This window comes from Drosophila biarmipes, chromosome 2L (genome assembly GCF_025231255.1).
Source record: "Drosophila biarmipes strain raj3 chromosome 2L, RU_DBia_V1.1, whole genome shotgun sequence".
Classification (NCBI taxonomy): Eukaryota; Metazoa; Arthropoda; class Insecta; order Diptera; family Drosophilidae; genus Drosophila; species Drosophila biarmipes.
Window position 1 is genome coordinate 273,372 of NC_066612.1, and position 12,793 is coordinate 286,164.

At 47.6% G+C, this 12,793-nt stretch overlaps 1 protein-coding gene across 13 annotated transcripts in view; it reads right to left on the reverse strand.

Moving 5' to 3' along the window:
• The window catches only part of LOC108036839 (mucin-19), a 43,045-nt gene that overhangs the window by 8,997 nt on the left and 21,255 nt on the right, over window positions 1–12,793 (reverse strand). For 5 of the 13 annotated variants that reach the window (XM_050885130.1, XM_017113194.3, XM_017113197.3 and 2 more), the window contains 5 exons: window positions 12,508–12,784; window positions 12,287–12,376; window positions 10,907–11,116; window positions 9,047–9,953; window positions 7,902–8,294 (listed from right to left, as the gene is read on the reverse strand). In XM_050885130.1, the coding sequence (XP_050741087.1) occupies window positions 7,902–8,294; window positions 9,047–9,953; window positions 10,907–11,116; window positions 12,287–12,376; window positions 12,508–12,784 (1,877 nt within the window). Of the gene's footprint in view, window positions 1–2,477; window positions 2,981–7,901; window positions 8,295–9,046; window positions 9,954–10,906; window positions 11,117–12,286; window positions 12,377–12,507; window positions 12,785–12,793 lie in introns of those variants that run through there. The other 8 variants (XM_017113202.3, XM_017113201.3, XM_050885133.1 and 5 more) reach the window with 6 other exon arrangements.

The following is a 12,793-nucleotide window of genomic DNA, read 5'->3' on the forward strand; positions in this document are numbered from 1 at the left end:
GAAACCCCGAGAGTACACACATAACGAGAACACCCCCGATATGTCATGTGTGCATTTTGCAAGTGCAAATTCATTGCGAATATTTACACAATTTGGCTGGAAAAAGAATTGAAAAGCGTCCACCAGGAACGACCCTTTGGCACTGCACCACCCTTCCCTGCTTCCCAGGGGGTGGGATCACCCAGAGGTCTGTGGTAGTGCTGTCGCGGGGTGGCGGCGATAGGACGACCTCCCTCGTCACCGTCGTCGTCATCTCTATATACCAGACTACTGCCTTTCGAATTACACACAAATTTTTGCAAGACAAAATGCGAACGGCAAGCGCAAAAAGAAATTGAGAGCGAGACAAAGGCGCAGAGAGAGGCGACCGAAACTGGAAATACAATAAAATCATAATAATAAAAGTAAAAAATCCATTTTACACCCCTAATAACGCTCCGGCCGGAGGACAGAGCGCCGAGGACAGAGGCCAAAGGGCGACGGCAACAGAGAACGAGGTGGAAATAGAGACACGGCACAGTGAGCACGGGGCACATGCACGCCGACCAGGCAATGTCGCCCAACAGAGAGGGGCAGGCAAGGAGGCTCGAGCAGAGACGGAGCCGGAGACAAACAAATGAATCCTGTGAGACCAATTGCACGCGCCACAGCCAAAGAAGCCCGTACGCTCCCCACCCACACCCACACCCCTGTGCGCCCCGTTTCGTACGGCGTTTGGATGTTATGATGATAATGACAGGGGCACACACTGCCGTAAAGTCAGACTCAACGGAGGGGCCAGAACAGTCAGAGGCGGCGCAAGTACACCAGGTTGCAGGGGACCCTAGTGGAGGGGCAACCCAGAACTGGCAAAGAAAGTGGGATGCCCGATGCCATGCAGTTGCCTCACATTTCCAGCGTTTTCCCAAACTCAATGCGAGCACTTGAGGATTGACCTGATGAGGGGCGCACTATTTGAAGTTCGATATTATTCCATATCCGTTACTCCAATTACCTATACTGTAATCCACATATCCTGAATAAAGGATAAGGCGTGATGCTAACAGTTGGCCGAAGTCGTGCCACTAGACAGCAGCTCCTAGGGCGATTAGGGTTATTGCAAATAATGGTTCCCTGTCCTGCCTTAGCTTTCCTTTGCAAAATTGCAAAACGAGCCCGATATGCGTGAGCAACCCTGATATCTTCGACTGAAACTAGCGGGTAAACAATAACCCCCTTGCACCCGTGTGTGTAGGGCACGCGGAAGAACGACGTCGAGTGTTGCCAAGTTGACAAATAAATGCAGAACCGAACCGCAAACTCAATGCAATCCTTCAGAGACCGCACAGTGGCTGTACATGTGCGGGGTACGTTCAAGTGTCTGTGCTAGGGCTCCAAATCCTTTTGGGCCGCATCCAAAGGGAAAAAGGATGCCAAGTGGCGCGCAGGCTGGCAACTCTGTCTGCTTCCCTGTTTCTGTTTATACGGCTAACGGCTTTCTTCCCCAGACCTCCCACCACCCCTCCTGCGAACGATGGCATAACGAAAGCCGAAAAGGGGGACAAACAAAAACAAACGACAAAAGAAGATAAAGCGCCAGTGCGCCACAGTGCCTTTCTCTCTCTCGCACTGGCAAGACACAAGTGCGAGGCGACTCGAGCGATTGATTATGATTATTACTAGGAACGACGGCGATGGCGAGGGCCGTCGCTGCGCCTTCGTCTTGGACTTGGAGGCGGTGGGCGAGGAGCGGGCGGGGGCGAGTGAGAGAGCGAGAAAGGGGAGCAGTAAGCAGCCGCGGAAAAACGAATTTAAATGAGCACCGCTTCGAACAGCCAACAAATAGATAAAACACCAGTGCCGTGGCACACAGCGACGGCCACAAAACTAGGTGTCCCGTGGGGTTCGACAAGTGGATTGAGCACTGTATGTTACAGTTTTTGAAACTCTCTGAAATCTCGAAAACGATCTATACGAATATACTAAAATACAGAATAGTCCTAGCAAGAATATCCTTCATTGGTAATCCTTTTGCGGGTACTTGTGACCCTGGGCAAAACCCAATCCCACCGATTTTCAAAGCCCCTTCTGACCCTGCTAGCATTCCGACCGCAGGTGTCTGCGTGGTCCTCTGCTCTCCTTAGCTGCCTCTGGCTCGGCAGTTACACATGATACACCACCGCCCCCACCCCTCGCCGGGTAAAGTGGCAGCGGCGACGACGACGTTTTCGTTCTTCGTCCATGTGAAATCTATAGGCATAAATTTATTGTTTTGTGTTTTCGCTCGCTGCACAGCGAACTGAGAGCGAGAGGGAGCGAGCGCCCCCTGGTCGCCCTCCTCTCGCACTCCCAATCCCGTTTACTTTTTCTTGATTGCTGCCTGCACACATTCTTTGCATATTCTCTCCGCACTGTGCATTCTCATTTTAATTAAGAGACGTATGTCCGTGTAGAAATTGCCATCGCAGTGCGCTCGCTGCCGCAGCTTTGGGCTTTACCTCCAAATAAAGGCCGTTTCCATTGTTCAAGGCGCTTGGTATCGGCGGTGCAGTTGTGGCTGCGATTTGTGAAGATTTGTTGAGATGCTCGCAGAACGCCGAGAAGCTGCTGAAGTCCATGGGTTTAATAACCTCCATTTCGACACACACTAATATCACAGTCTCACTGGTAACCAAGGCGGTACTGGGCGAATCTAAGTCGGAGTCGCAGCCCTACGGTGTCGTCATGATTATTGATTTCAATTAGGCACTAATTATCATTCATTGCGCCCCAATGACAACTATTTGCACGTAGTTGCTGTTGCTGTTGTTGCTGCTGCCTCGTAGTCGTTGCCTCGGCAATTACATTATTCCATTCCGTTTGATTATCACTCCCTCTCCCTCTCGCCCTGGCGCACTCCCGTTCTCGCGATTTATCGCGCTTCGCTTTCCACGTTTCCCGTCTCGCTGCGAGTTTCCACGAGCACTTGGACTTTTTACAACTTTACACCGCGGCGCTCAAACAAATAATGAGCGGAGCGCATTGCGGACTAAAATACAAGACACACTCCTCACCCAAACACACACACACAAACACACGCGGGCAGGCAAGCAACGGCGACAGCGGCTAAAATCGAATGCGAATCAGCCAGCAAGAGAGACTCGGAAGAGAGGGAGCGCGGCAAAGTGGGAAACCAAACAATCGTGAGATTAAGCCAAACGCCGTTTTGGGTGAATGTGAATATGAATGAGATGGGCTAAAGCTGAGACCGAATGCCGACTCTGAGGTGAATGAGCGTCACCGCTCCAGCGGGGGAGAGCCGCAGAGAGCGCCGACTTCGGCTTCGCGAGAGAGTCCGACTCAGGAGAGAGCAGAAGCAACCTCCTAGATGCGAATGTGGCTGTGAGTGGCGAGTGTGCACTGGATGGACGAGTTGAAGAAGCGGCCGCCGCAGAAGGCACATTGTGTCAACTGTGTAACGTAGGCAAGGAAGCGGAGCAGCAGCCTGCCACACACTCACACTCGCACGCGCACCCAAACCCATACCCTAACCCAGGACCGAGGAGCGGGAAGGGGAAGGGGAGGAGGACGGCACAAGGAGAGGAGCTGGGGCACAACACACGGCGGAATCGGAATCGGAGGCAAAAAGCCAAGGCAATGAAACAAATGTACCACAAAAACTGTTGACGACACATAGAGAACGGCACAAGAGAGCGAAAGAGTGCGCGGCAGATGGAGCGGGATGGAAGGTTGGAAGGATGGAAGGGGGTAATGACGGACGCAGGACACAGCGGAAGGGCTAAATAAAATAATAGCAGCAGGAGCAGCGACAGCAGAACGAGAATGAGAAGTAAAGCCATGAAAATGGATTAAGTCCAAGCGCAGGTACAATAGGGGTACGAAAGCTAGGAAGCAATCTCGAGGAACACCGCTCGACACTGTTTCAGGGAAAAACGGGAACAATCTTCCACCGATGTTTTTTAACATATCTCAGGCCTTCTGCTTTTGACAACTTAGCTAGCTCGAAATGAACTATTCGCCTAAGCCCAAGCCACCAAAGTTATCATGGCACCCAGCTTTAGAATCCATCGTTTTAATAGATGCATTCGCTTGTAGGGGCTCCACGTACATCGTCCAGCCACAGTCTGACTTTGATTATTGACATTTTGCAATTGTTTAATTAATTCGACCTTTGGGCTATCTACATACGAGACAAACTCACTCGCACAGAACGAAGGACGGGGAGAGAGTGAGGCAGTCGGAAAGCCAGAGCGAAAGATGGAAGCAGGGCCAAAGTGCGATAAGCACGTAGCCAGAGCAAAAACGAAACGAGATTATTAATCAATCCGCAAGATACAGATGCAGATACCGCATGAGTGAGCGAGCCCGTGAGTGGATATCGCACACACCGCAGTAGGTACAGACGTACATGCATGAGTGAGCAGGGCGGATATAATCGCACAATCGATACGCGATGGCGACACATCTTCGGCAATGCACTCACTCACACCAGAGCACCGGCTGGCAAGATCGGCGAGTGGAGAGTGGAGAGCACTCTCTATCCCAAATTTGACTAAACTAAATCAGGCAGAAGCAAGAGCGGACGAGGCAACGGCAGGTAGACAGAGTATCTCTCGATGAGATTAAGACTCGAACGCGGAGCCCGCCGTAAGCTGATGGACTGACCATTCGGCATATTGGTAGACAGCGACTTTTCCAAATGCTTTATGACCGACAGGTGTGAAGTGAAAAATGCGCAGACGCAGCAGCTGCATCTCCAAAATGCACCCAGTGAAGAGTGAGGGAGCGAGACAGAGCAGCTTGAATGCGGCAGCAACACGTGAGGCGCACGCGCACAGTGGGATGAAGCAAAAGCGCATTTGTAAGCAATGTCACTAGGCAGCTTAAATGACTTGGAATTAAATCCAACTAGTTAAACTGGATAATTTGTCGAAACTGTAAACGTATCCCTAAAATCAATTACAACCCCTGAACTGGCTTTATCTTGCATATGCCAATCCCGACTTGCCCCACTGTGCACAGCATAGGCGGCAGCCAAATGCTAATAAAATAATAAATCGAATGGCAGCACCAACAGCAGTGGCCAGTCTAAAAAAGAGCAAAGACAGCGGTCAGCAACAACAGCAAGAGCATCCAAGCAAGTCGAAGGTGGGACCGAAGATGGAAACACAAAGAATGGCAAACCCACACCGGCGCACTCACACGCACAGGAGGAAAGCCAGCAACTACTCTATGCTCGGTGTTCCAAATACACGTTGCAAATGCAAAAGGCACCAACAAAACAAAGCGAAAAATGCTTTTAAGCTGCAGCGCAGCAGCATAACGTTCAGCGAAGGCAAGAGGTGGGGGGCACAGTGGAATGGGAGCTCAAATGAGCACAATTAGGCGGCTTTATCGAAAACTCGCGCCGTGCGAAAGAAGAGGACAGGAAACGAAACAGGAACAGGTCACCATTATCCCCGTCTCCTTTTTTCGCTTCCAAGTCACATATTGCGCTCAATAATTCAGTTCGTGAGAGCAGAGGCGAAGAAGAAGCAGCAGCAGCAGCAGTAGCAGCAGCCACCCCCCTCAGACATTTGGGTGGGCGCACACGAAAAGGAAAAAATTAAACATTGGATAAATCCAGAAAATGTAAAATTACAAACACACATCGCAGACAGCGAGGGAGCAGGACAGCGTCAGCGGCAGCGGCGGAGACGGAGAGTGAGGCACGGGCACTCTCGCATGGAAAACTAATACATACGAACAGCAGCGCAAGTACAGCCAACGTAGCTAGGCAGCAAAACCAAAACCACCCGATGATATCGAATGCCCAAACAGCAACAACAACAAGTACAAGAGCAATAAAACCAAGTCGTCCACCAACGCCACTGCTAACGTCTCTGCCTGCGTCGCGGCAGCCGCAACAATCATCGTCACCAAAGAAGAACTTCACTTCGTCAATACAACAACATCGGTAACGGCAGCAACAACCACTTGGCTTTGGTCTTCTTTCTGCCGCCGCCGTCTCCTTCACCCGACCCATTCCTCTTCTTCTTTTCCGCTCTGTCTTGCTCCTGTTGTTGTTGTGGGTTTGATTGATGGCGGGCTGCCTTTGCCGCTGCCTCTCCGCCTTTTGATAATGGCGGCGTCGCCCATACAGCGATGACCAGTTGGACACAAAAGGTGTTCCCCGAATCTGGCACTTTTTAAACTATTCCCTATAATATTCAATATTTTCTAAGATTGTTTTTCAAACAAACCCCAATTCCAAAAGGATTTTACAATAAGTGGCGCCCAACTTAGGATCTTTTAGGCAACTAGCGTGCCCCACCATTCCCCTGCTAAGAAACAATCCAATCTTTTGGCTATATTCTATTTAAATGCGGAATTCTATAGTGTCTCTTTCCTAGACCGAATTAAAAAACACTGTCTTTAAAAAGTGGCGCCCAACAAGGGATCTTGACTTTTAGGCCTATAACGGGCTCCTCTGCTAGAGGGCACACAATCATTAGGGTGTACTACTATTTTTAAAAAGTGGCGCCCAACGTGGGATGCTGCAATCCTATAGGACCTACAAATGGATAAACTGAAACACTAAGAACCTTTCTATCCCTGCGTTGGCTGTTGCTCTGCGCATCTCTGACGTCTGCCACTACAGTGGGATTGCCGCAAATCGAAGCGTCAGGTTGTACAATTGACTCCGGCTCTTCGCTTTGGCTCATAATTTGACCCAAGCCTTTCGGCCAACACGTTGCGCGTTCCACTGTGTTGCCGAGTATCTGCTGCCGTTGTTGCTGCCACCTCAAGGGGCAGCAAAAAGGCGGAGCAGAGGCAGCGGCAGGGAAACGAAAGCAACGGTTTCGTACTAGACGGAGGAATTGAGGTGGAGTTTGGAGGTGGTGTTGCTGTTTTTGTTTCTGCCGCCGGGTGTGCAAAGTGGTTTGACATTTCCTCCGCTTTGGCCGCTCATTCGCATTCCCATTCGCGAGATGAGATGGCACGAGATGGGGAAAGAGGGAAAGCAGAGGAGATCCGATGAGAGGACCATCTGAGCATCGTGTGCACCGCTTTTCGGGTTCAAATTCGAGAGTATGTATTTCTTTTATTTTGCATAAATTAAGCATAAGTGTATTTGCTGTCGTTTCTCGGCCCTATCGCTGCCTCGGTTTCGTTTTCTCGTCGCTCGCTTTTGTTTGTTCGCTCGGTAAGACCACGCACACACATAGAAAAGGGAGGATACACAGCGAGTTAACAGACTTTTTACCTCCAAAGCACCATGCCCCCCCATCGGGTGGGTGTTGACTTCGCTTTTTATTTAGTCAGATTTTCTGCGCCACTTTTTGGCTCTTCACACGACCCCTGGCAAACAGATTTGTCGATAATGGTAACAAAGGGGGGAGTATCGAAATTGGGAAAATGCATAAAGCTATTCGGTATAAGTAAATCACATTATCAACTAACGCTCACTGAATACTTATTTGTAATTGGAATCGAGAAATCACAGCCTGTAAGTTGTGTACTATTGATAAGTTAGTCACCATCTAAAGATCCAATGCAGAATTATTAGTTTTGAGTTAGGCAAATAGCTAATTAATCATTTCATATTTGGATAGTTCGACAATTCATGCAGATTAGTAAGATATGCAAGTGTGGTTAGCAGTATTTTGTGTAGTGGCGTGGTTTTTATGTCAGTGTTTTTGGGTTTGAGTTTCCCATCGGGGGAGTTTATTAGACTGTTACGGTCTATTAGCGCCTCAAAGGGTGGCTTTCCTACAGCCCGTTTTATTTGGCTTGGCCATTGAGTGGTAGTTGAGGATTGATTTCGAGCCACGGGGGTTGGAGTGGGGGTTGATTAAAAGGGCGGGCAAGGGGTTGATGGTTCGACTGGTAGTGTAATGGTAATAATATAAAAAGAGAGGAGGTACTCATCACTAGCGTACATTGTTCATGCTGACCAGGTACATGGCCAGCTTATTGATGTCCAAGTTGGCCAGCTGGCTGACATCTGTGGTGTTGAGGATGCTGAGCATTAGGCTGATGTCGGCGGCGGTGGGCATGGCTGGCATGACTCCAGCTCCGCCTGTGCCCACCTGGCCGGATCCACCACCGGATCCTCCGGCCCCTGCTGCGGCCGCCGCCGCCGCTGCGGATGTGCTGGCCCCCTGCGATTGCATCAACGCCTGGAGACTTCGGCCACTGGCATCGTGCTGACCAGAGGATCCCACTCCGGAGCCACTGCCGCCGGAGCCGCTCTGTAGCTGCATTTGCATGGACTGAAGGGTGGGTGTGGTGGGAACCGAGAGCGGGGGCGTCGATGAAACCAATGCCTGGAGCTGTGGGACAAATGTGACAATCACAGAGAGAGAGTTGGAGGAGTTGGTATCATCGCAAATTCAGCAACAAGGTCAGATAACATGTCACGGATTCGAGGGAATGGCTGGAGATGAGTTTACTGAGATGATATTGACGGCAAAGAAATAAAGTGCAATCCTCTGTCAGCGTTTTACATAGTTTTGTTATTCAGCTGTTGGCTGCTCGAGTTTATGGTGTTCTTTACTTTCCCCCTTTCGATGCTCTCGAAAGGGATCGAATTCGGTTGCATTTCGGATCCGTTTCTCTGTCCGAGTCGTTGTCCACAGTTCGTTCTGTACGCTAACTACGGTGCACGGTTCGCAACTAACTACGGCCAACAGCTAAGCAACAAAACTACGTATTTTCAACACTGGACACTACAACATAATCAAAGAACATAGAACAGGAAAATTAAAACAAATCAAATTTCAAATGGGTTAGGCAACAGACAGTTTTTGAAATTTCTGGAATTGACTAAAATATATACTAGATATTTTATATTCGCTGACTCAATGGGTGATCCTCATACAATTTTTTTTAAATAAAGTGAAAATATTTGTTTGGTATTACATTTTTCTAGGTTGACTCAATATATTTTCTGAATCAAGGTTGAACGGAAATATATTGGTACTTTTCAGCATTGAAAGAGTGGCGGGGATGTGAAATGGACTTAGAGAGAAGCCAGTTGATGGGATTCCGGGACTGGTTAGTGATTAAGTATCAGTGGACTCACCTTGGCTTTCTGCTGCAACTTCAGTTCCTCCTTCTTGTAGTTTCTCTGGTAGGCGGTGATCACGCGTCGGAGGCGAGTGTTGAGGTCCTGCATCGACGGCCACATGGTTGTGGCATCCTCGACGGCTGCCACGGTTGGCGGATAGCTGCCGGCCACGCTCTCCTCCTCGTCCAAGCCTAAATGTGAGTTGGAGTTAGCATTGTCGGTGGTGTTGTTAGAGTTAGCCGCTTTGGATGATGGATTATTGGTGGTGGTATTGGTAATGGTAGTAGTAGTAGTGGTGGTGGTGGAGATGTTTGTGGTAGCATTGTTAGTGCATGATTCCGTTTTATCGCCTTCGGCACGGGCAATGGCAGCGCCATCGTCTTTGGTTTCCCCAGCAGGAGCATCAGCAGCTGACTCCTTGGTTTCCTTTTCGTTTTCTTTTTTCTCCGATTCGATGTCCGATTCGAGGGCATCGCCAGCCTTGGCCCCAGTCTCCTGGACTTCTCCCGCAGCCTCCGGCGAACCGGAGTCGGCCGGATCGCAGGAAACAGAGGCTGAGACTGACGCGCTCTTTTTATTTATTTTGGTATCTGATGTATCTGCCGATTCTGGAGTTGGTGATAATGCGTCCTGCTGGGCGACCGCCTCATCGACATCGCTGCCCTTGCCCGGCAAAGCTTCGGATTTGGATGAGGATTCGGAAACGGTTGAGGCATCTTTTTCGCGTTCCGTTTTGTCGTTGGCGCCGCTGCCGCTTTCGCTGCTGGTCTTACCCGACGAACTGGGGCGCTCCGGGTCGAGAAGCGAGTCCTTATTGTCGCCCCCGGTGAGTTTGGTGGAGTCAGAGTCTTTGGTCGTGGTGGTGCCGTCGTCGTCCACCTCGTCGCCATCATCGTGCTTCGAATTTGCGTCGTCCTCGTTTCTGTGGTGCCAGAAAAATAGTTTAATGTTAGTAACAGCTTGCTCTTGCGCGCAGATCGTAGGAATCGGGGAAGGGCATGCCCAACGCAGTTAAAACGTTCTTAATACACTGAGAGAGAAAATTCACAACACACACGCACACACACATTCAGCGCAATGTCAATGGATCAATGCTTTCAATGTGCGTGTTAATGGGAGACATGTAAGCTTAGGTAAGATCCGGCGGTTCTATGGTAATATCTGGTAATACAATTATCCGGCGAGAAATTGATAATCTTAAGATGATTTCTTACAATAACGGTACTGGAAAATATTAGCAATAAAAAGTTGTCGCTTTTCTTTAAATGCCCTCCAATTTCTATTAATTTGAATATATTAAATGGCAAGGAGCTGAAACATTAAACTATTTAAAGCATATATCAATGCCATGATTATTGGATGAATGCGTGTGTGCGTGGGGGATGGGAATGGAAATGAGTTTAAGCACTTCCTGTTCGTTTCCTTCGGTTTCGAGATTGTCACCGACCACATCTGTTTCGGGGTGTCTGAACTTTGGTTATTCTCCTCGTTTTAGTAGTTGTGGGTGACGTATGTGAATTACTTAATGGCATTCTTGTATGGATGCTAACTAATTTGATTTGTTTCTTTCTATCCGATGCGTTTAAAGGCAAAAACTCTAAATAAATGATCTATTTATAATGTGATTAAAAGCGATTGGAAAATGGTTTTTCTTTTAACAAAAAACATTTCTTACAATTTTTAAATACAATTTTTCATATTAGTCTAATATTTCTTTTTTTTAAGTAAGGCTAAAACAAAACATACTTGGACTGTGTTTTTAGTTAAATACAATGGTCAATTTTGTACCATAAAGACCTTAGAAAAAATAGATAGAGATTCCTCGAAACACACCGGATTAATTTTGATTTGGTTTTATTCGTTTCTAAGACTTACATCGGCAAATTCGTGACAGCCAAATCGTCACCGGCCGCACCGGCGCCCACATGGGTGACAAAGCACAGATTGGGATCGGCGCGCATTTGACGATACATTTCACAGCCATGCTTGTAGGTTCCGACCAACAGACTCTTATCACAACAAATGGGATTCCACCATGAGGATGGCACTTGATCTGGCGTTGGCGGCGGGCGAATGGGGAGCTCGCTACATATGATCGTATCGGTCGATGAGTACATTCGATAACATTCAAATGTGTTTGGTGGATTGGGGGATTTGAGAAATGCGCGAAAAAAGAAATGCGTTGGTTTAGTATAAATTCAATTTTGTTGGTTCAACAATTTTCGGTATGAGGTAAAATAAAAGGAACGTAAAAACACCAAATAATAAATAAATAAAAATGAGAAATCATAAAAGGTAATCAAGTTAAAATCGTAACATTGTTAATTGCCAATTTGCACTACAGATTTACCACTACAAAATGCTGAAAGTCATACAAAGCAAAATTCAAAAAGTTGGATGAGTTTCTTCATCGTCTCACGTTTTTATTTTTTGAATTTGGAATTCGTTTAAAAACATAAACTAAATTATTAAACTGCATGTGTAATTTTGAATGATTTTTTTGTGTCATGGGCACGAGTGCACGTGTGAAGGATATAGAGATATTGAGAGTAGCGTGGATTTCCCTATTCGCCTGCTTTCTTCTTAAATGCGAGAAATAGCGTGCGAGCAAGCGAGGGCGACGAGCGATGGCGATCGATATATCGGTGGTTGGGGAATATATGGGGATATTACCTTTCCAGATTCAGATTCAGATTTAGTGCCAGCTGCTGCTTGGCTTTCGTACTGCTGCAGTTTTTGGTGGTTATATAATATACGTATAGATATTGGCAATGAAGTCAATTAAGTATTTTTAAGGTTGGTTAAACGAATCGATAACACAAAACAGCGATAGAAGTAGAGTTCATGTGCCGAGGATTAGTTGGCAAAATATAGATTATGAAAGTTGTGGTTAGAAATGAGCAGGGTGGTGTCAAGATGTACAAGTGTTAACATAATGGACAAGCGATCGAACGTACAAAGAGAGTGGAGGTATAAAGATAGAGAGCGGATAAAAGACGGTTGCATTCCACCTGAACTTTGATAGGTCAAAGCTCTCATAAAATATAGTTTACAATTCTTAAAAAATCAGATCACAAATTGGCATTAGTAATTAAAGTATTAAAATATCCATAACAAAATGTAAAAGTAAATTAAAAGGTAATCAACACTCTTCGGCAATCAGTCAGTCAATCAATCAACAACAACAACAACAAACAAACAAAATGATTAATGAATGCCAAGTCTTAAGCAGGCGACTCAGAGTGCCGCGCCTACCTGATGGGCGTATTGTCCTTGATCTGCTGAACAAACTCGCCAATGACCTCATGTTGAATATAATAGAGCATCCTCACACGCAGCAGAACCCTGTGAATATTTAAGTAAGGTAAACAAAACGTAGACACAAAGAAAGAAGAGAGCGAAGAAATTTTGTATTAGTAAAAGTCGGTCTCCAACTCGGGAGTAGCTTATAACGAGTTCGATTCCACACGACTCACTTATTGGCGTGTCTGCCCAAATGCTTTTTGTAGGCGCCCTCCAAGTACGCGTCCGCGTCGTACTTCTCCTTCTTGCTCCAGTGGTTCGGGTCATGGATACTTGTGACCGCCGCGGCCACGGCACTGGCAGTGATTCCGCCCCCGTCCTTATCGGATCCGTCCAAGGCACTGGATTTGTGAGCCGGAGTCGTGTTGCCGCTATTGCTACCGGATGCAGTGCCCGGAGCAGGAGTAGACATTCCGGTGGAATCCTTGTTCGACTTGCCACCATTGCGTCCTGTAAACC